The following is a 23,993-nucleotide window of genomic DNA, read 5'->3' as shown; positions in this document are numbered from 1 at the left end:
CTCCCAGATTCTGGAAAATTGATGTGGACCCAGCTCATCCTTTAGACCTTTGACCTTATGACCCGATGACCCGATGACCAGAAACTCTGACAGCACTTTTAAACATACACATCCTCAGATAAAACCCAGGAACCTTTTAACACATTCTTTTCCCAGAGAAGAGGAAAGAAGAATCTTAAAACATTTTCACATTAGTATACTCATCAAGTTAAATTGAGTTAACACAGTTATATCTAATTCTACACTGCTATAACTAAATTCAAAACAGTTAAAATATAAATTGAAACAGTAAAATGTTAACAAATGCAATTGTAGTGCACTTGAAAAAAAAATAAAATAGCTATCCCTCCCCGAAAAATGCACGTGTAGGATAGTGCAATGATATTTCTTGTATTATCTTCTGCATTAATTGCGAAGTCTTGTACTGCAAAAAGATCATCTTGCGCAAGTGCTCGTTTGCAAGAAAACCCAGACCAGTTTCAACGAGAGAAACGAATGCTCATTCCTTCTTCATCACCTGCGGCTGTATGTGAGTCATTAAAAAAAAATAAAATAATTGGGCAAGTGTGCGTGCATGTATGATAACAGGATGCTCACCCACAGGAATGTCTGCCTTCTGCCTCCAGGCCAGCAGGAGGTGACATCACGGTGGACCATTCCTTATTTTTCCTTCAAGCGGTAAGTTTTGCCGCACAAACAAACAAACATTCCCAACGTTTATCCTTCGTGTCCAACATGAAAAACACTTTCGACGAGCCGTATCGTTTTATTTTATTTATTTGACTTTTTTTCTTGTTCTCAGTGACAGCAGTAAAAGTATTGCATTGTGTGTTGCTGTCAAGGAACTACTTTGTAGTAGAATTAGAACAGTGGTGCCTTGCAGCTCTGCGTACCTGTTGGCTTAATTAAGTTAATTATTGTGTTAATTATTAAATTAATTATACAAATTGTTATGACATTTTCAGAAAGGGTCAAATAAGAAAAGCTCTACTCGGTTGTTTGACTTCACCCTTGACGATTCCACAAACTTTTTTTGAAACGTTTTTTTTTTTAAGCAAGAACAACCATTTCCATAAATGTGACCAAAAAAAACTAATCAAAAGAAAAATGTGTTGTGTTGGTCATGTTTTCCTGTTAGATGGACCAAGCCTGTCCCCAATTCCCACCTGGGATCAACTATGTCCTTCCTTCCTTCCTGATACGAAAAAAAAAAAACATAACACATCTTTCCTTTCTCAAGCGCTTTCACAATAAAAGGCACATTCCTCAAATGCGGTGTCACGCCGTTATTGGCTGCTTGTGTGCGTAACCATGGCAACGGGCCAGAAACTTTTTGATGAGCAAAGTTGAAATGTTTCAGGTTGTTTTGAGGCCTTCTTGCATTTCCCCCATGGGGCCTAATGAAGGAGGATTTACATCAACACGTCAGTCACGTGATCCCAGGCGGCCAATCGGGATGCAGGAACAGTTTATCTGTTTGGGACTTTCTCTGGGTCCTTTTCTCGCCTTCTTGGCAAAAGTACAAGATAAATACATACACATGCCAAGGGAGTGGGTGTGTAGTCTTCATGAGACACTTAAACCCGTCATACATGTCAAACAGCTGGAGACAAAAGTGACCAAAAACACACCTTTTAACTTTTATTATTTAGCCTTTATGGTCCAAAATTGTGCATGTGTGTGTATGTTTTGGGTGGCAGGGGAGGAAGTGGGTGGGGGGGGGGAGGATCTGTAGATGTCGTAGCTCTACTGGCACGGATCTGCTGCAGCTCATCAAAGCAAGACACACAGCTGCACACTCGCGTACGCACGCACAAGCTCCGACTGCAGTGTCAAGATGGGAAAAATTAACAGCTGCCTCAAATGTCTTTTTGTCTTCTTCAATGTCATCTTTGCTGTAAGTACGGCTGCTTGCTAACAACACCTTTTACCACATACCACATACTGTAGTAGACTCTTTTTTTCTGAATTAATGTTTTCACATAAAATGTTTTTTTTCTACCATTGGAAGCAAACAGAATTGTTTTAGTTTATTGATTTAAAAAAAAAAATTGCGGTGAGGATTCCATTTTAAATCAATGCTCGTAAGAATAAAATGAGTTGGTATAGCCATGTTTTTAAATCAATTTTTTATTTAAATAAAAAGAAAAGTTTTTATTGTTTGAAGTCAACCAAAAGTTATTCTTGAGTGATAATAATTACATGTTGTTGCATAAGAATACAACTTGTTTTTTAAGGCGAGTTTATTATTTATTTATTTATTTCTAAAAATGTGATTTGTGTTTTTAACTTTTGGAAGCAAATAGAAGGTTTTTCAAAATGTATAAGAATACAACTTGTTTTTGAAGGCGAGTTTATTATTTATTTATTTATTTCTAAAAATGTGATTTGTGTTTTTAACTTTTGGAAGCAAATAGAAGGTTTTTCAAAATGTATAAGAATACAACCTGTTTTTGAAGGCGAGTATATTTTATTTTATTTATTTAAAAAAAAAAGATAAAGTAATGTAATTTGTGTTTTTAACTTTTGGAAGCAAACTGAAGGTTTTTCAAAATGTATTTATTTGGAGGTGATCAAGTCTCAATCAAAAACATATGTCAGGTCATAACAATGCAACTGCTCTGTGAATAAATGTTTTTTAAAGGGAAAAAATACACAAAAGTAATTAGTTTGGCACGGCTAAAGTTTTCAATTTGGAGGGAATCGAGTTCCCGGAAGAATGTATGTGGTTGCGTAACAACGCGCGCAACAATGATGATGTCCAGGAGCTCGGAGTAAATTTCCACTTGAAAAAAAGCAAAAAGGTTGCAAGTTCAGCTCAGGATGTGTTTGTTTCCCCTCAAAGGCAAAAGTGGAAAGACCACCACCACTCACACCCATTTCAAATCACTCCAACACTTTTCTTTTTTATTTTATTTTAAACAAGATACACGCACATTCTCCTTTTCCAGCTGCAACATGTCTGGTTTCATTTCTTTTTTTTTTTACTGCCGGGGTGGGGGATTTCGTCTCTTTACAAGTTAAACATAGATTCAAATTGTGTTTTAGCTTTTGGTATGGGGACAAAAACCGAAGTTATGCAAGGTGAGACTGAGATTAATGACGTCATCCATGTCTTTCGTTAGGTTTCGTTTCCTTTCTGTCACGTTGCCTTACCTTATCTTTTGCTCCATCAGACGACATGATGTCTCCGACACACTTTGCCTCTTGTTTGAAGCTCACTTTTTGTTCATGTTCTGTCAAAAAGTTACACATACATGACCTGATGTAGAATTCGGCCACATAATAAGCACTCTGGCTGTGTGTTGTTATTTATTTATTTATTTTTAGATCATCGGATGTCTGCTGATCTTTGGGGCAGTGAAGGCCAGCGTCTTCAGTGCGCAGGTAAGCGACCCAAACGACGACCGCGTTCAAAATAAACTGCTTTTCAAGACACAACACTGGGTTAAAAAAAATATAAAATAAAACCTCTACTACTACAAAGTGTAAAAATAATAATAATAATCGACTTAATCTCCTAGCACTTTAAGCGGAATTGTTAAAACGACTCCAACTATGACAAAAGTACTGTAAAACAAACTCTAATCACAATACTACAACTACTATAATCAACTGAAACTACTTCAGCAACTATTGAAAACTACTCCTATTACTCTACAGAAACCACTATAAAGTCAACTATGTGAACAACTATTACTCCTATATGCAGAGGTGGGTAGTAATGAGTTACATTTACACTCGGTTACATTTACTTGAGTAACCTTTTGGGGGGGGGGGGGGTTACTTCTAAGAGTAGTTTTACCACACAATACCTTTTACTTTTACTTGAGTAGATGTGTGAGGAAGTAACACGCCCCAGTCATACATTAGATTTACCGTACTTTCACGTTAGCGCTCCGCTTGACTGACTGACTGCGTGAGCATTTCCGCAGACACTAGAGATGTGACGTTCACGAACAAATCAAGTCTTTTGAACGGCTCTTCAACTTGAGAGCCGTTCAAGCCCCTTACCCCCCCCCCCCCTCATCTGCGCACATTGGCGTCAATCAAACAATTAACTTGTAAGTGGGTCGTTAAGCTAAGAAGCAAGCGAATAAAGAAAAAAGGAAAAGAGGACTACGCGCAACTGCGCATGCGTGCTTTAGCACAATGGCAGAAATTAGAACACAAGTCACAGTGAGACAGAGCAAAGAGGAGAGTAAGTTTTTTTTTTTTTTAATGATTTGAAGATGCCAGCATTTGCACATAATTTTATGTTTTTGTCTATCTGATGACATTGTTTTTTAAAAAATAAATCAGACTTCATGTTCAAGCAGTTACTCGATACTTGAGTATGCTTTTCAGCGAATATTATTTTTTTTACTTGCACTTGAGTGATTTTTTTCATGACTACTTTTTACTTTAACTCGAGTAATATTATTTGGAAGTAACGCTACTCTTACTTGAGTACAATTTTTGGCTACTCTACCCACCTCTGCCTATATGTAGCAGTTGTTGTTGCTACTACTACAAAACTGACTACAGTACGACTCTGACAACAACTTTCAAATGAACGGAAAAACTCCAACAATGTGCAGGAAGTGTGAAGTTGTCCGCACATGTTTGCAATTACCTCCACTTGCTGTGTTTTGTTTTCCCTCGGATTTTTTACAAGCGACGACGATTCCGGACCAATGGAGTGGCAACCGCGTTAGCGCTTTAGCTTCGTAGCATCTGTGATGAGCACGCATTTGGTGTAGGGAGGACGGTGTCCAATTTCCTGGAATGCTCGCGAAGGCCGTTGCGGGAAACAGCGTAATAGCGAAGAAAGAAAAAAAATCCTTCCCCTGTGCCAATGTCAAACAATCCACATGTGTGTGGATGTGGATTACTTCAATGGGGCCCCCTCCCCAAAATGCCCCTCACCCTTCCACCCCTTGTTATGTGAGCAGCCAGAGTGGATTCATTCCAAGTGAAATCACAGATGGCAGATAAGTCAACAAGTTATATTTGGAGGAAAAAGTTGATTAGCGTGGCGAGGAGGCGAAGACAAAAGTTCCCCGCCGGAGTTTTTTACAAAACAGAAAACACACACACACCCGACAGCGACTTTTCCTCACTATGGCCAATAACAAAAACAACAGCAACCGCAACAATGTCATGTTATCTTTATATTTATTTAATTCATGCAGATGGGCATTATTTGTGGGCGGGGTAGGGGATTTTTTGCCCCTCTGTAACTCCACCAACAAAGCTTTCGCCTCAGTCAAAGTCACAAAATATTTCTGGCCTTCATTTAGTAATTTTTTGTCGTTGTTTCCATCTAAACAGTTTTTCAATGTATTTGTTTATTACTGAAATTTATTTTTTTACAGTAGATCATTGCTTTACTCATTAGATGTATAATAATTCAATTGTATAAGAAAAAAAAAGAATGAGTTACATTATTCAAAGGTAAAACTTACATACACATTTTAAATTTACAACCAACCAAAATCTGCACTTTGTAACAATTTGCCCAATGTATCGTTACAATGGGCCCCTACTTCCTGAACTCAGCACCACTCCTTCATTTCCTGTCTTTCATGATTGGACAAACTGATTAATCTAGGTATGCCTGACCTCAGTAACCACAACGACAATGGCCAGACACACCTGAATGATTCAGTTTGTCCAATCATGAAAGACAGGAAATGAAGGAGTGGTATCGAGTTCAGGAAGTAGTGGATTTGTGCAAACAGCCCATAGCCTATTTATTTTACTATTTATGACTGAAACATGTTTTAAATAATTTGCTCTCAAATACGTATAAATACATTTTAGTGTCCCAAAGACATATTTATACGTTTTTTATGTTGTTGTTTTTTTAAATGCTAGAGCATACAGAAGGCTTTGATGCAGCCTCTCAACTACAAAGAACGGTTGAAGAAATGGTAGTTATTACACAAACGGCCAGCAGGTGGCAGCAGAGCAAAAGAGATCAACCAGGGCCATGTTGAAAAAAATTCTCTTTCACTCACATTTTTAAATAGATTTGTGAATAATGATGAAACGTAGCTATATACTAAAGCTAATTGCTTCAAAACGGAACCAGATAGAAATATTTTTTTTCCTGATGAAAGAAGAGACCCCAATCTTTTTTTTGGTAGGTTCCATGTTTTTATAACAATAGAACACAATATTCTGTTTATTAATATTAATATTAAAACAGCTGGGAGTGAAGGGGATTGCTTCAGTGAAAATGGCTGTTAGCTGTTCATAATGGGAACTCCTGCAAGCCTCTGGACAATAGTTTTCAGACTGGTTCGAATTTCCCGCCCTCTGTCTGCGGATGCGACATCACCTGCGCATTGTGTAGGTAAAGAAGGGAAAATGCAGTTTAATTTTTTGGCCACAGGAGGCAGTAGTGATTCGAAATTCAATGTTCTGCGTTCCGTAGCTTTAAAATAAAAATGACATAATGAACAATAATCAAAACTACAATTAATTATTTTGTCATGAAATTCTGTTTGTTGTTTGTGTCATTGTCATTCCCCACTTGTAATTTCTGCCACAGCTGTCGGCGGTGGGCGCGCCGGGCCTGGGCTGGGTGTGGGTGTTTGCCATTGGCGTCCTGGCCATTTCCTGTTTGGGAATCTACGCGGGAGTATCCGAGAAGGAGCTCGCCCTCAAGATCGTACGCGGCCGGCCACGCAAAAGTCACATGACAGCAGCGCGTGCGCAGCGCTAACGTGTTGTTGTTGCATGTGTTGGCAGTTTGCCGGCTTCATGTCGGTGGGGATGATCATCATGCTGATCTTCGGCATCGTGGTGGTCGTCATGAGGAACAAGGTCAAAACGTTTTTTACACTTCAGTCACTTTTGGTGCCCATCATGACTACAAACAAATCAGTTAGCCAACTTAAAAGTGCGTCTTCGCTGATGAAAAAGTGACATGAAATATTTTTGGGTTAGATTTTTGGGATGTATGAAATATATATATACTGTATATATTTATTTATATGTTCAACCTAGCATAGACACATAGCATATCATATACACCTAGCATAGACACGTACATATACAACTAGCATATACACATACACTCCTAGCATAGACACATAGCATATGTGGTAGCATATAGCATAGACACATACATAGACACGTAGACACATAGCATATTGACCTAGCATATACGCTTACATATACAACTAGCTTATACCCGTACACTCCTAGGATAGACAAATAGCATATGTGCTAGCATATGCATGCATATACACCTAGCATAGACACATACATAAACACGTAGCATATACACATAGACACACAGCATATTGACCTAGCATAGACACGTACATATACAACTAGCATATACACATACACTCCTAGCATAGACAAATAGCATATGTGCTAGCATATGCATGCATATACACCTAGCATAGACACGTAGCATATTGACCTAGCATAGACGCGTACATATACAACTAGCATATACCCGTACACTCCTAGCATAGACAAATAGCATATGTGCTAGCATATGCATGCATATACACCTAGCATAGACACATACATAGACTCATACATAGACACGTAGCATATACACGTAGATACATAGCATATTGACCTAGCATAGACACGTACATATACACGTACATAGGCACCTAGCATATACACGTACACACCTAGCATATACACGTACACACCTAGCATAGACAAATAGCATATGTGCTAGCATATGCATGCATATACACCTAGCATAGACACATACATAGACTCATACATAGACACGTAGCATATACACGTAGATACATAGCATATTGACCTAGCATAGACACGTACATATACACGTACATAGGTACCTAGCATATACACGTACACACCTAGCATATACACGTACACACCTAGCATAGACACATAGCATATGCGCTAACATATGCATGCATATACACCTAGCATAGACACATACATAGACACGTAGCATATGCACTGGCATATACACTCATCATAGGCATGTACATATACACGTAGCATGGACACAAGGACAGTTCAACGTTCGATAAACATATGCCACGTCCCACGCCGATAGTGAAGGAATATTAAATTACTATATTAAGTGTAATCTTTGCGTGTCCAAAATAATTGTATTCAGGATCTGATGAAGAAGTTTTCTTGCAAGAATTTATTTAGAGGCCTCTAAAGACACAGTCAGGACACCACATCAGAATGCAACGTGGATCCCCCCAAGTGTGTGACAATTTACAAAACATCGACTCATTTATACAAAAAAGATAAAAGGTTCCTCCTCCCGGCTCTTGATTGAACAAAGGGCAGACATGTCAACTCCTAGTGACCAAATGTGTGATGTTGTTAGTAAGCAGACGTTTACATACAGACATGTTGATTCCAGGTTGGCCAAAGGTGTAATCTTATTAGTAAACAGACATTTACATACAGTTCCCCTTCTTGACTGGGGGAAAAATGCAATTAGGATCTAACCCCAGACTTTCAGTCTCTAATGCCAAAAGGCTCTAAATAACATCATGCACATTCCTATCTTCAATAGCTTTGAGGGTGAGAGGATAAAATAAAGTTCACAAAATCATTACTCCACTGTATTATTTTAAACACTCATGATTATATCACATTGATATGCCTATAAGTAAACTCAAAAACAGTAAAACATCAAATTGAAAATATTAAATGTCTTCAATAGACATAAGACATAGGCGCAACAACATATTTTTGGCACTCATGGAACCCCATGAATCATGAATTTACATGATTTTCTTTTGGCAAATATTGCTTTGTTTTTTGCATTCCCATGTCAAGCGGCACTGAGAGCAGTGGAAGTAACGTTAAGTGCACATTTTGTTGCGGCTGTAGGTACGAGAGATCTTCCGCAGCAGCTCGGCCGAGGTGGCCAAGCCGTTCATGGCGGAGAAAGGATTTCGCGACATGCTTGAGCAGCTGCAGGAGAGCGTGAGAGCAAAACTACAAGAGCACAATCAAACCCACGTTCACGTTCATAATCAGGAACCACACGCATATCTGTAAGGCACCCTTAGGAACATTTCAGTGTGTGTCTAACTTAGGGTCATTGTTGCGGTTTGGGGAGCGCCAGCGATTGGGGTGAAGAGATTCCTGACACGTGCAAGTGCAAACCCGGCCTGGATGGCTTCGGAGGTTACGGAATGTTTGGACATAGCGGGTGCAAAGCCAAACCTCAGGTAGCGACTGTGCTAACTGCGCTAACTGCTCATTCGCTAGCGCATCACTGAGCGACGCCATTTTGTCTGCAGGGAACCACTGGGCCCAATCAGATCTACCAGCAAGTAAGACCACACACACAACACACATGACGAAAATTCAAGCCCCGACACCAGTTTAACCTAACGGCACGAAATTTGGCAAACGACTGCTCAAAAAAAGACTCAAAGGGACATGGTTGAAAACTAACAGGAAGTCAGTCATTTTGGTTTGAAGAAGGCACTTTTGGGCTAATTGCCTCAGTAGTACAGTAGTAGTAACTCCCTCCACTCTAAAAAGGCAAAAATAATAATAATAGTAAACAATAAACAAATTAAATCATTAAATTAAATTAATTCAGTAATTAATCCACAAAGCAACCTATTTTATTTGGGCTCGTTATTCATTTGACACAACTGTTTGGGTTAATTTAATTACCCAACTGAATTTGGTCGAAAACAAACCGACCCAACTTTTCGAGTCATTTAATCCAAAAGGTTGGGTCAAATGAAATAATAATCCACAAAGCTTCCCTATTTTTGTGTTTTTAATTCATTTGACCCAACTTTTTGGCTAAATCGAATAACGTACTTGAATTGGTTGAAAAATGAACCGACCCAACTTTTTGAATTATTTAACCCAAAAAGTTTGGTTAAATGAAATTAATAACACACAAAATAACCCAATTTTTGGTTAATTTTGTGGGTTATTTATTTGAATAACCAAAAAGTTGAGTTGGTGCCTTTTTGACCCAATCTGGGTTATTTTTAAGTATTTTAAAGCTGGGGGAGGGAGGGGGGGTGGATCAGCCCTCAACCGTAGTTTGACCAATCGCTCCTAAATTGGGCGGACATGTCTATCATAACAGAAGGTACGAAAAAGTTTCAGGCACATGACAGAAAAGTAACAGGAAGTCGGTCATTTTGGTTTGAAGCAGTCGCTTTGGGCAATTCAAAAATGTGAAATATAATCAGCCGGTCTACACCAAATTGAGTGAACTTGGCAATCGTGATAAGAAGCATAAAAAAAAGTCTCAAACCCATGGCTGAAAACAAACAGGAAATCAGCCATTTTTAGTTTAGGCAGCCATTTTGTTGACTTCACTCCTACTGGGGGATTTCTCCAAATGAGCCCAAGACACGACAAAGACTTTTTGTAAGCGTTGAGCATCTACCCCGCAGACCTGCGGCGAGGTGATCATATCCTACAGCGACTTGTTCTTCAACATCGCCATCGGCTTCCTGTTCGGCTTCGCCATCACGGCGGTGAGTTGGGTTGCGAGCGAGCCTGTGCCTGGCGAGGCCGCCTTCTAACCGTTGTGCCGTGTGCCGACGCCGTTTAGCTCCTGGGCCTGCTGGTCGCCCTCCTGATGATCCACCAGGTCAGGCGTCACGACCAGGCTGGGACCTCGTCCATGGCCATGAAGGGTTACTGACATGGCAACATCAGCACTATTTTTGCTTTTTTTTTTTAATGAGCTCTACTTGCTAGAAAACCTTTACAGCCACTTGCACTATAACGATTAGACATTTACAATCTGCTTTTGCTGCATTTTTTTTTTTAAATATACCTTTGATATAGATACAGTAAAAGTATAAAGGACCGCAACTGTGTTTTTTTATGACTTTATTATTATAATTTTTTACAAAGTAGAGTAGTTATTCACTGTACATTTGTTTTAGTCTGTGATGTCTGATTTGCATTAAATTGTCTTTTTTTTAACAATACAAAAGTGTGCCATAAATATATATTTTTTATACTGCCACCAGGTGGGCACAAAAATAAAGACCCACAGAACAAAGTCCGTAGTGTGACAAAAACTTTAGAATTGTAGTTATGTGATAGTTTTACTGTTGAAAATTACTCACAATTACTAATGGCATTGCCATTCATTTAAATGAGGAAATGTTGAGATACAATTTTTTTTTTTTAAATATAAATGTTATTGAATCCATCAACAAATATACATTATTAAACCTCAACGTGCATAATTTTTCAACGTTATATAACTTCATAAGTTATACAACAGTAAGGTCAGTAAAACAATTATCAGTTGCATGTGTGATCTTAAAATTAAAATTATCAAGAAAAAAGGACATTAAGCAGAAAAAAAAAAGCACAGTAAAACAGGTTCTCTGGATATTTTACAGTAAAAAAAATAGCAGTTTCAAAACTTTTGATCAAGTTAAATATGGATATTAATTCCAATAGGAAAGACACAAATCTAGACAGACTTGAACATTTTTGTATATCAATTAAAAAAAATTGTCATAAAGAACGACAAAATTAATTACATTTGAAAATTGTTATCACGTAGGTTATTATAATAGCAAACAACATCTTTCAGATTAAGAGTTTTAAAGGCTTTCAGGAAATAAACCACAAAATTAGACCAAAAATGCTTCGTGGTCACACAATCAAAGAAGAAATGAGACATCTCGAGTTTCATTTCCACAGAAAGAGCAAACTGCTAACATCAACAAATTTGGATATCAAAAATTGGCTTCATTAGTAGGACAATATTTAGCAGCTAAAAAGCAGGTACGATTATTTTGAGTCACGTACTTCGAGAACTGCTGGCGTGTGGTTTGTGGTCGCGCCAGCAGGTGGCAGCACAGAACAGGCGATGGTCCGCTCACTTGGCTCACTTCCTGTCCTCGAGTTCATAAACTCGCCCAGCAACAGCAACAACGCTAATTGATTATTTTTATCAGGACAATGAATTTTGTGATCACAAAACATTTGGTCTTAGGTGACTGAGAGTCTACGCTGATGTGGTTTTGCATTTGATTTTTATTTCGGCGACGCGCACAGAAAGGAAACTGTTGCCAGACAAAAGCTCCATGTTGGATTTCTCTTGAGTGCGTTTGACCAGTTTGGTGCTGTGGACTGTTTACAAACATGCACTCAAACAACAAAAGCAGTTGAAGAAGGTGAGTGGCGATCTGCTTCCCTGCAATCTGTTTAAGGCCTTCACGTGCTCAAGTCAAATTTGCAAAGTGGCTGACAATCTCCTTTGACCTTTGACGTTTTCATACGCGCAGGAAATGTGTCACTTTTGTGACTGCTTATGTTTTTATTTTTATTTTTTCGTGTGTGTCAATTTTTGTATGCTTCTGAATATTTTTGTGATTATCTACAGTGTTTATGCGGGTCATTGAAAAGTATTAAAAGTAAATTGATTTTAGCAATAATACATGTGACAATTATTATTATTATTATTATTATTATTATTATTATTATAATGAACAAAATGGCCTTGAGTCCACAATTTGCTTCATGTTCCAAATACCAATTGCTCTGAATTCGAAAAGAAAAATGTAGTGCTCATGTCGCTGAGGTCCAACATGAAACACTAATGCCACCTAGTAGCAGAAAAATGACCTCAACACAAATCTATGAGTCAATGTTTCACACTCCTTTCAACCATACCTGTCAACTGTAATTTTATGAATTACTTACTATAAAAGTACTTGATCAATGAACTAAAAAGATACAAACATTTGTTTTTAGTAACAATATGTGTCCATTTTCATGCTAATTAACAGGAGTATGATAAACTTGAAAATCTTGTTGTTGTATATTTGGACCAGATATAACGTGTGTGTTTCATTCCAGAACCATCTGCCCACAACATGCATGTGATCTTCAGACCACAGAGCTAGACCACCTCCTGCGGGTCCTCCAGGATCGTCATTAAGTCAGTGCACGCACTCACACAGACACACACTAAACGCTCCACCTCTGTGTGTAATGATGTTCTGGTCCAAAGACGAAGAAAATGATCAGGAGGTGGAAAAAGGAGCAAGGCGGAGTTGCAGTGTGCGCGTGTGAGTGTGTGTGTTTAATGGGGCCTGACGACGAGACCTGCAGGCCACGCACGCACGCACGCACGCACACACACACACACACACACACGCACACACAAAGAGGGCAATGTTGTTGTCCTAAAATAGCAGCTATCAATCAAATTGTTTGTTTACTGACAATGTTTCATCCTCTATCTCAAATGAGGCAGGAACAAACACACACAAATATAAAGACAAATGTACACACACACAAGCGCACGCAAGTACGCACACACCCTCCAAAAAATTTGTCAAACTGAAAAAAAACGTTTCATTCATGAAATAAAAACTGAAAAAGAGCTACATTTAGAAAACAAATCTCAAAATGAAATAAAAACTAACTATAATGAATAGGGCCTGACCAATATGCATTTTTTTATTATCGATTCATCTGCTGATTATTTTTGAAAAATATATATATTGAGTACAGAAGAAAGTTACGATTGAATTCTATTAAAATAACTCATTTTTCACGTATGTGTTCCCACAGCATTCGTGTGTGACTATTTGCTATTTGAAGGAAAAACAGTCAATGCTAACTTCCATTAGCATTTAAATGGATCCCCCCTTCGCTTTTAGCATTAGCGCTAGGCTAGCGATGTTTAAAAAAACAATACAAAACATGTTTTGTATTTAAATATACTGTGAATGTAATTCTTATTGTCGTGTGTTTAGTTTTACAGTTAACTCTAACGAGGGTGTCATTAAATAGCTTAAAGGACGACAGAATAACCGGAATAACGCATGCTACACACTTGCTAGTTGCTAATGCTACGCAAGCAAAACGGTGCATTCAAGGTACTTTCACAGCGTCGTAAACTAATCGGCCATTGTTTTGACAGATGTTTGAAGGGCAGTAATTGTCCGATTATAATCGGCTTCCCAAACTATTCAAACCCAGACTCTCACACATCCACAAACACACACTCACACACAGGTCCACAGGTTGTGCCCGCCCCCCCCCATGCATGGAGTGCACCGTGAGCGCTTGGCACGGTCGCCATCCCGACGGAGACGCGCCGGCACATAGAGCGAACGCCCCCCGGCCGCCGGCCTCAGATGGCGGCTTCGTTTGAGACTTCTGCCGCCGGCACGCAGCTGCCAAACGTTTTCACATTTCGTCTCGTCTCGATGTTACTTTTCGGAAGTCCAACAAGCGACTCAAAACTGCGCAAAATAAACACACACTCAGAAGATACACACACACACGTACGTTTGTCCTTTTGTTAGCGTTAGCTGCTTTCTTATCATCCGGTTAGCTCCGTTTGCGCGGCCTTGTTTGTGTCCTCTGTGGTGTGCGAGTATCTGCTTTATAATCCCGTTAATCCCATTTGCCGCTGATCTTTAAATCAAATATCAATCAGATACAAGCGCGTCATTCTCCTCCGCACAGACAGCTACGCACTTTTTGCCTGCCCTATTTTCTTTTCGCCATCTTTTTGGATTCTTTGCAGAAGCTGAGCCGAGGTCAAGACCTCAAGACGTCAACGCTCGCATATACACCACACGCACGCACACAAATACACACGCACGGCGCTGCTGAATCCTCTGAGCTGTCTTCCAATAACAACAAGTTGCAGTGGCAGCATAAAAATGACACACAAACTTTCTTTCAAAGGCGGCTCTCGAGCGAGAGCGCGCAAAATGAACCGAGGAGGACTTGTGAATGTTGAACGCGTCTGAGAGTTAAAAGTGAGATTCTAACACACACATACGCGCTCGCACACTAGGTGTGCGGCGCGTCCTTGCGCAAGGTCGTGCACGACACACTTTATTGGGCCCCGTGGTGAAGGAAGGGGCACACACACACACACACACACACACAATGACAAGTGTGTCTCTTTTGTTTCGCACGTGCGCGCGCGCACACACACACACACACACACACACACACACACGCACACACACACAGCTTGTGTTTAAACAGTGTGTTTGCAGACTCCTCATTTGAGCAAATGTCACTACAAGGTCTACAACTCATCATGGGCCTCAACACGCACACACTTTCCAGTTCAGTGTGTGTGTGTGTTTCTGCCTGTTGCATCAGTTGTCCATCATAGAAACTTGTAAAAGGACATGACATTATGTGTGTGCGTGCGCGCGCGTCCTGGCCATTTGACATACTGTACACACATGCACACTTTTCCCTCATCTATTACTGTCAGGCAGCGTGTTTTTGGGTGTCTGTTTGTGCGTGTGTATGGTTCCGTGAATTTATTTGAGTATTTGTGCAGTTATGTATGACTTTGTGTGTGTGTGTGTGTGTGTGTGTGTGTGTCCACTAGGGGTCTGCCAAAACAATCGATTCTCATAAAAATCGCGATTCTCATTTAGTACGATTCAGAATCGATTTTAAATGTTCCAAAATAGATTTTCTTTATTTGGAGCGCTGCTCATGTTGTACCTGGTTTGGCCACTGAGCGGCAATGTGGTTCCACGCGGTCTAATACACTGTTAAGTTGTAGCCACATTAGAGAGTAGAAGGAAAAAGTCACGATGAGGTTATTCCAATAAAAGTTTGTTTTTTTTCGGCGTGGAGACGTTCTTTTGAGTGATAAAAGAACCGCGAGTAGCGCGCTAATTAGCATTAGCGAGTCAGACTGGAGTAGATCATTACGATTTCTTGCACATCTATAGAGTGAAGCAAAAATCATTGTCAAGCAAATCATTTTGAATCAAAAATCATTCCTAATCGAAAATCGAGTCTGAATTGAATCGCAGACCCAAAAATCGGAATCGAAACGAATCGTGAAACATTCAAAGATTCCCGCCCCTAGTGTCCACATGTTATTAGCATCTGCATGTGTGGGTTTGTGTGTCTGTTTGTGTTTGTACAGTGGTGTGTATGTTAATGTTTGGGAGTGTGTCTGCATGCGTGTTTTTGTGTGTGCACACCAAAATTATTTTAGTTAACTAAACCTAACGAAAAAACTAAAACTAAAATTCCAAAAACAATTTCGTTAACGAAATACAATAAAAACTAACTAAAACTAACTATAATTATAGCAAAAATGTCCTTCGTTTTAGTCTTTGGTAATCAATTTAATGCATGAACCTTTAGGGATGATTTATTTTATTTATTTTTATTTGAAAGTGTGTCACACAAAAATGACGTAATCTAGCAGCACCTTCAGATGACGTTGCTTCCCTTGTGCTTTTTAAATATTGCGCACAAGGAGAGAAAAAAAATGTAAAAAAATATTGCGCACAAGTAATACACTTAAAAAAATAAAAAAATAACTAATACTGAAACTAAACTAAAACTTAGCATTTATGAAATAACTAAAACTAATAAAAACTAACAGAACCACCTTGAAAACGAAAAAAAAAAAAAAAAAAAAACCTCAAAATGAAATAAAAACTAACTAAAATGAAAAATTCCAAAACTATATTAACCCTGGTACGCACGTGTGTTTGTGAAATGTGTTTTTTCTTTTTTTCCCCTTTTTTTTGTTGTGTATTTTTGTTGTGCGTTGCTCATTTTTGTTGTGCGTCTGCATGCATGTTTTTGAGTGTGTGCACATGTGTTTGTGTGTGTGTGTGTGTTTTTTGTTGTGGGTTGTGCATCTTTTTTTTGTTTTTTTTTGTGCATCTGGATGCATGTTTTTGAGTGTGTGTTTGTGTATGTGTGTGTTTTTTGTTGTGTGTTTTTGTTTTTTGTTTGTTGTTGTGTGTCTGCATGCATATTTTTGAATGTGCGCGCGTGTTTGTGTGTGTTTATTTTGTGTGTGTGTGTGTGAGTTTACTACATGTGTTTGGGTGTGCAATGTATGTGTGTGGGTTTGAAGGGTGTGTGCGTGTGCATGTGTGTGGTTTTCTGCATGTTAGTGTATTTGTGAAGGTGTGCTTTTGTGTGCGTTTATGTTTATTTTATGTGTTTGTATCTCTTTGTGTGTTCATGTGTGTGTGTGTGCAAAAAATTTGGATACGGTATACATGCAAAAGATATGGTGTGTGTGTGAGATTCCAAAAAGTGTGTGTGTGTGTGTGTGTGTGTGTGTGTGCACGCGCATCCTTAGGCAAGTTCCTCTCATCCTCACTTGCTAATGAGATTTACTGCTGGGTGGTCCTTCCAAACACACGCACACGCGCGCACACACTCTCTGTGTGTCCTCAGTGGAACATCCCATAATAATCATCAAGACTCTGTCTAAGCTGGTGAGCTGTGTGTTACCATGGCAATGAGGGAGTTCGCAAAAGACATCCTGGGATTTAAAAAAATAAAAAATGGACTCCTGGTGTGAGCGACGCGTCCGTCATGTATGCTCATCATTGTCAACATACGTGACGAGAATGCGAATGTCGGCCATTCATGAATGATGAAGTGACATGACGACATGTCAGTTGCACGCCAACAAATTCATGACCGTCAAAAGTGAATTTGTAGAAGTCAACTTGAAATAGGAAATGCTATCGTGCCCTTGCAGAAAAAGTGTGTGTGAGTATCCTTAATCCCTGTATATATATACACACACACATACGACAACAATGTATAATCAACATACATGTCATTTTCAGCATTCCATACGTGGCAGATATTATACACACATGACTACTACACACATGACAAACAACAAACACCAACATGCCAAACGCGCAACATGACAAATCCTTGTGACAAACACAACTCAACAAACGCACACGCACGCGTGTTACATTTGTCTGTTTACAAATGATGGGTGTATGCCAATGAACAAAGTCTCTAAAGTGTGTGTGCGTTTACAACCGGGTGTGTTTGCGCGTGTGCACGTGTACATTTGTGTCAGTTATGACAGTCGCTGACAAGTCATTAGAGAGAAAACCACACGCACGTGCACACTTAAATACATTCAAAAACACAACACACACACTTGTCTTTGTATCATTGTGGGGCCATCTCATTGACTTGATGCATTTCCTAGCCCCTCCCCCTAAACTAATCATTAAAAATGATTGCCTACCCCCATTCCTAACCTCATCCATAACCCAATTCAAACCTAAACTCTAAAACCAAGTCTTGACCCTCAAAAAGAGGTCTAAACTTGTGGGGACCACTAAATTGTCCCCACAATTTCAAGTTGGTCCCCACAATGGTAGTTAAACCTGGAAAAACACACGCGTATGGGCCCCACAATGTAGGAAAGACAAAACCAAACACACACACGCTTAAGCGTGGCTCCAGATAGCCACACTGTTAATAAGTCTCTGTCACTTTGATCAATGACTACGCATGCACACACGGAAAGTGTCATAATGAGGCGGTCCAAACGAGGCAGTCGGCCATCTTGTTAAGTGGTGAGAGCAACAACAAAATATCTACGGAAAGACACTTTAATGTCTCCACAACTTTGTGTTGGTATTGCACAATAACTGATGACATCACACACAGGAAGTGAACAAACAACTCCAGGATTGATGAGCTTAGTTGAGCTTGAGACGCGCGATTAGCATTTAGCTGACTGCGCTAAAGGCTGCCGCTGCTCCATTACCACTACAAACACACACACTCACACTGCCTCACAGTTTTCACTGATTAGCCAGCTTGCTATTGTCGGCAAGAGGAAGCTAACGCTAACGGCGCAAGGAGGCCAAGTGTGCGTAAGAAGGCCAACATCCCCCGGGGGGCGCCGTACGTCGTCATCGCTACGACCTTACCAAGCTTGTGACGGCGTGCGCCGCGGTTGTTTTATGGCCGATTTCGATGCCGGCGTGCCGCTGAGCGGCGCGGCGCTCGGCATCTGCGCTACGCTAACGCCTTTATGGCTTTTATTGCTTTGATTGCTTTTATTGCCGCTGTTGGGCTTTGGTGGATGAGCGGCATACGCACACTCGCGGCATGAAACCTCCACCAAGGAAACCAAATCAAATGTTTTTATTCCAGCAGTCAGATGACAATAACTTTAATTGCGTTACGTACACACCTATGCGTGAGTGTGTGAGTGTGAGTGAGTTGGCCTATGTGTGCGGTGCGGCTTGACTGTATGTGTGAGAGTGAAGAAGTTGATGTTATTTGCCGCATCCATCACTTTTGCTGACGTGTGACATGAAGAAACGAGTGCGTGTGTACAAGCGTGTAATTGTGTGCGAGTGCGAGCGTGCTGCGTTCGCTGGCGCTCGGTAAATGACAGCATCATCTCACGCGTGACCACACAATACAAATGCACTTCAAGTACTTTGATAGGTGATGTTGTTGTTGTCGTCATGGTGACACAAACATCCATCCAATCCAATCATGTGCTTGTGTTTGGCCATCATGTTGGTTGCCATGGTAATGGCAACATGAGGGGGGGGGGGGGGGGGGGGTTATGGGATGGATTAGGATGAGGGGTGCAGTCACAATGAAGCAAGTGTTTTTGGCTTTAAGGGACGGGCAACTCTCAAGCAGCTCCAGATGCATTGTGGCTACCGTGGGGGCAATTTAGTTCACGTGGCACACACGCTCACACACACTCGCACTCGACGTGCTGTGCTGAGTTACAACGCAATTTGCAGTTCGAGAGCTTCGCTGATGACCTGGCGCCCGCCGCCGGCCTCTTTATTTATGATCCGGGCCAGCCCAGTCACTCCGACTTCATTTCGTATTTATTTCTTACCTTTATTTATTTATCTATTTGTTATCGGACAAGGCGAGTCGCGTCGATTGATTTGGTGGTGGCGTGTGTAAAAACCCGCCTTCACGTGACGTGTTGTGTCGTTATCTGGCAGCCGCAGTCGAGCTCGGTGACGCCGAGTGGCCGTTTTGTCTCGCTGCTTTTAACGTAGCTTGTGAGCTGATAGGCTTAGCCTAGCCTAGCGCACTCAATGCAATTGCACACACACACCCAAAAGCTTGTTCACTCACTCACTAGCATTCACTCACTCAACATGCACACACACATTGACTTTTATTTGTTGTTCACTCCTCATATGTCTCTGAGCTTCAGAATTTTGTGTCAACACGTTTCATTTAGCCAATAAGCTAATTAGCATAAAGCCTAGCCTAGTGCTGGCATGCTGCGGGTATCACCAGGCTCATGTTCGGAGGAAACGCACAGATGGAGACAAAGAACGGCTTAGTGAGGCGCTCGTTGCTAATTGATCCACATAATCTGATTATTGATTTTATTTGTGTGTGCGTGACCGCATTTTTTTAGAAGGCAACACAAAGAAATATAAAGACGTTTCTCAGGCACACAGAGGGGATAAATATTTGTTGGCCAACATGTTTGACTGCAAATTAGTTGCAAAATGATGCCCCCTACTGCTATTTGTCATCATTGCAGCGCTCAACTTCCACTTGCTTTAAACCTCAAGTGTGTGTGTATGCGTGTGTGTGTGTGTGTGTGTAAACGCTAACAGTTCAACCAAGTGTAGAGGCAATCAAAAAATTCTCACGTTTAATCAGCGTCTTGCTCTCGCACACACATACACACACTCCTGGCACACAGACACGCACAGCTGTAACATGATGAAAAATGGTGTATGACTGCAGAAGGCTTAATATATATTATATATGTATATATATATATACTGTATGTGTGTGTGTGTATGCATGTATATATATATATATATATATATCAAGCACACACACCATTTTTGTATATGTGTATATATATATATATATATATATATATGTATATATATATATATATATATATATATATATATCACGCACACACACACCATTTTTGATTGTGATAGCATTGCAGTAATGCCACAGGAGATTCGACCGGCGGCCATATTGAAATCTGACGTCACACCTAAAGCAAAGGAACTGGAAGTGTGTGCGTGGGCCACGTGGCATGCGTCCGTCAGGCACGCCGCCAGATTTCTTGACTCTTCGCACGGAGGCGCTGGCGTAGTAAAAACGTGTGCGTGCGTGTGCTCATTTTCTTTAATCTTTCAAAATCTGCCTCCCCTGCTTGATCAGTGTCAAGGGCCATGGACGTGCACACGCAACTCGCATACACACTCACACATGCAGGTTACATGCATACACACACACACAATTCCACGCGCACACTCACATGCACACACGTGCACACAAAGATCCATATACACGCTCACACATGTCGACACAAGCACATGCGCACACACCCGCACATTCGCCCAAACCAGTGATCCACATTCATGACATGTTTGTCCTATTGTGTGTGGGTGTGTGTATGTGTGTGTGTGGGTGCCTTTGACATCCATCTTCCCAAGGCAGACAAAAGTTCCCGCCCACTCTGCCCGCCGTCCTCCACCTTGATCCACTTGGCTGAAACTGCTCTCTAATTGGCCGTGCACTCACACAAACACAGTGCGAGTGTGTTCGTGTGAGAGTGCACGGCTGTGTGTGAGCGTGCGTGTGTGTCAGACAAAGCCTATTGGTTGATAAAAGCCCATCTTTGCACCTTGCAGGCTCTGGAGAGGCTGGATTCATCATTGACACTAGTTGGTTGGTTAGTTAATGAGTTAGTTGGTTTGTTTGTGCGTTTGGTTGGTTTGTTGCTCAGTCAATGCGTTGATTCAAGTTCATTGGTTGCTTAGTGAGTTAGGTGGTTAGGTAATGAGTTAGTTGGTAAACTGGTTAGTTATGGAGTTAGTCCAAGAGTTGCTTAGTCGATTGGTAAATGAGTTAATAGGTTAATTAGCTAGTTCATGAGCTACTGTAATTGGATAGTTTAAGCATTGGTTGGTTGGCTAATGAGTTGAATGAAAGTTAATGATAATTGGTTAGTTATGTGGTCCATGACTTTGTAAATTAGTTACTAGTTAGTTCATGTCTGATGTTAATGAGTTATTTGGTTAGTTCATGAATCAGTTGTTCAGTTAATGACAGTCTGTTGATTGTTCGTGAGTTACTTGCACAATTAGTTAGCAAATTAATATGCAAGTTAATTGATCGCCAATTATGTTCATGTGGCGCACACACTCACATTCAACTGGTCATATAATGAAGGGTAAGTTAATGAGTTAGTTGCTTATTGGATGTTTTTTGTTTAGGGAATGAGTTATTTTAATCGGGTGATAAATTAGTGTGTGAGTTAATGAGTTTAATTGGTTAGCTATTTTTCATTAACGGGGTAGTTGGTTAATTGTTGCTCAATTGCTAGCTTGTGCGTGTAAGCATGCAAATAGTCACTAGGTGTTCTCCCAAGGTGGCAGGCAGAAGTCACATGACCTGCTCCGTCTGTGATTGGACACCTTGTCACGAGTGGCATACAGGTGAGTTGCATCCTGATGTCTGCTTTGCAGCTGGCGTGTGACGTGACTTGACGTCCCTCCTGCGTTTCTATTGGCTGATGCTGAAAGTTCTAAACTTGTTATCACGTTATTCAAATCATGCTTAAAGTTCATGGTTCGTATCTTCGTGTGTGCGCGCGCGCGTAGCCGAGCAGGCGGTCTCAACGCGCGCACGAGCCCAGCCTCCTCCTCCTCCTCCTCGTTCTCGCTCCTCTTCATCATCCTTATCCTCCCGCAAGAGGATGTGAGCGCAGCAGCAGAAGCGGCGGCGCAGCGGGATGACAAGTTGACGACAAAAGGTTCGACTGCTTGGGACGCTTCCGGACGGCGTCGTCACGTCACGCTGCACGCGCGGGATGGTTCCAATTTGTTCAGCGTGGACACGAAGCTGCCGCTCGCCTCGGCGGAGGAGCGGATCCCTCTCACCCATCCGTCGGCTGTGGGTCCGTCCACTGCCGCTACCGCCGCTGTGCTCGGGATGCTTCGTGGCTTCCAACTGAGGCTTCCTTCGTGACGGATTCCCGCGCGGCTTCGGCTTGTTTTTACCTGCGCAGGACTCGAGCGGAAGGAAGGAAGCCATTTGGGAGAGAAAAATAAAGAAAAAGAATCCCGTCAGCTTCTTCTTGCGGACTCAGCAAAGTCCGCGACTGGACGGAAGCAATCAGCCAATCAGCTTCCGATCATCAATTAGCGGGGGCACGTGTGCACGTGATGGCTCGACAAACACATTTTAAAAAAAAACTTTTAATGTTCATTTCTTTTTACAGTGGAGCTGTTGTGTAAAGTATGATTCGACTTTTATTAATCTGATTGATTCAGTCATTAATATTTGAGCTGTAATGGGGAGAACGGGACAAGTAATTTGTTCGTGCGCTGCGGGTTATTTGCATATCAGAGGCTCATTTGCATATTGATGTATTTTTATATTTAAATACTTATTTACATTCTACTCTCGCTCGCAAGTCGCCTCAGAGCAATATTTCCTCATTCACCACTTCCCGGTTTGAGGAGGCTTCCAGTTATTGGCGCCAATGTGATTAAACTTCGGGCCAATCACAGGAAAGTTCAGAGTTGCAGTTGGGCGCATGGGCCTGCGTGACCTGACGTCGGGCGTCATGCGCAACGGACGCGGTATGTCTGAGCAGTGGGCGGCGCCCGTGACCTCCGGGCGTCCACGTGTGGGCGGCGGCGAACGTCCGGCAGGCGTCCACAAGCGACTCGTCCTGGCCTTCGCGTTGTCCATCCTGACGCTTATCGTCGTCACCGCCGTGGCCGTGGCGCTGGGTGTTCGCTTCGAGGAGTGCGGGCCACCCGAGGAGGGGACGACGGACGCGGCAGGATCGCCGGGGCACCGGGGCGCCAACAGGCCGAACGGCGGCAGGGGCGAGCGGGTGTCGGCGGCGGAGGATGAGGCGGCGCAGCCGTGGAGGCGGAGCCGGCTGCCGGGCGCCATCAGGCCGCGCCACTATGACCTCAACGTCGCCGTTTACATGGACAACTTCACCTTCTCGGGTGACGTTAGCATCGACATCGAGTGCGTCAACGCCACCAGGTTCATTCTGCTGCACGCCGACAGACTCGAGGTACGAGCACACTCTACTTGACGCTCGTTTGCTCTACCAATTGCAAGTAACATAAATTTCACACCCTACTTGATGGCATTTTTGATGCTTAACCCTACCTTCTTGATTCCATATTTGACATTTGACACCCTACCTGGTTGATGTCATTATGTATGACGCCACTAATTGC

At 41.4% G+C, this 23,993-nt stretch overlaps 2 protein-coding genes across 3 annotated transcripts in view; both read left to right on the top strand.

The window, feature by feature from the left end:
• Nucleotides 1–1,728: 1,728 nt before the first annotated feature.
• LOC144034541 (tetraspanin-8-like) lies at nucleotides 1,729–10,926 on the top strand. Its single transcript, XM_077543372.1, has 9 exons — nucleotides 1,729–1,897; nucleotides 3,331–3,387; nucleotides 6,539–6,658; nucleotides 6,739–6,813; nucleotides 8,845–8,940; nucleotides 9,054–9,188; nucleotides 9,261–9,293; nucleotides 10,389–10,472; nucleotides 10,550–10,926. The coding sequence occupies exons 1-9, from the start codon at nucleotides 1,838–1,840 to the stop codon at nucleotides 10,640–10,642; spliced, it is 753 nt and encodes a 250-aa protein (XP_077399498.1). The 5' UTR covers nucleotides 1,729–1,837; the 3' UTR covers nucleotides 10,643–10,926.
• A 148-nt stretch (nucleotides 10,927–11,074) lies between these two features.
• LOC144034540 (thyrotropin-releasing hormone-degrading ectoenzyme-like) overlaps nucleotides 11,075–23,993 on the top strand; it is a 50,445-nt gene continuing 37,526 nt past the window's right edge. The window contains exons 1-2 of one of the 2 annotated variants that reach the window (XM_077543371.1): nucleotides 11,075–12,140; nucleotides 12,826–12,907. Coding sequence is in view for 1 of the 2 variants with exons in the window: in XM_077543370.1 (XP_077399496.1) it covers nucleotides 23,327–23,824 (498 nt within the window). In the remaining variant the exon portion in view is untranslated. Of the gene's footprint in view, nucleotides 12,141–12,825; nucleotides 12,908–21,098; nucleotides 23,825–23,993 lie in introns of those variants that run through there. The other variant, XM_077543370.1, reaches the window with a different exon arrangement.

This window comes from Vanacampus margaritifer, chromosome 15 (assembly GCF_051991255.1).
Source record: "Vanacampus margaritifer isolate UIUO_Vmar chromosome 15, RoL_Vmar_1.0, whole genome shotgun sequence".
Lineage (NCBI taxonomy): Eukaryota > Metazoa > Chordata > Actinopteri > Syngnathiformes > Syngnathidae > Vanacampus > Vanacampus margaritifer.
The sequence above is the reverse complement of the archived record's forward strand: the minus strand, read 5'-3'. Positions and strand labels throughout refer to the sequence as shown.

Bases quoted from the DNA above. Each gene is read 5' to 3' on its own strand.
- LOC144034541 (XM_077543372.1), top strand. From the start codon at position 1,838: ATGGGAAAAATTAACAGCTGCCTCAAATGTCTTTTTGTCTTCTTCAAT. The intron at 6,814-8,844 runs GTCAAAACGTTT...TTGCGGCTGTAG, and splicing joins TGGTCGTCATGAGGAACAAG to GTACGAGAGATCTTCCGCAG. The intron at 9,294-10,388 runs GTAAGACCACAC...TCTACCCCGCAG, and splicing joins CCAATCAGATCTACCAGCAA to ACCTGCGGCGAGGTGATCAT.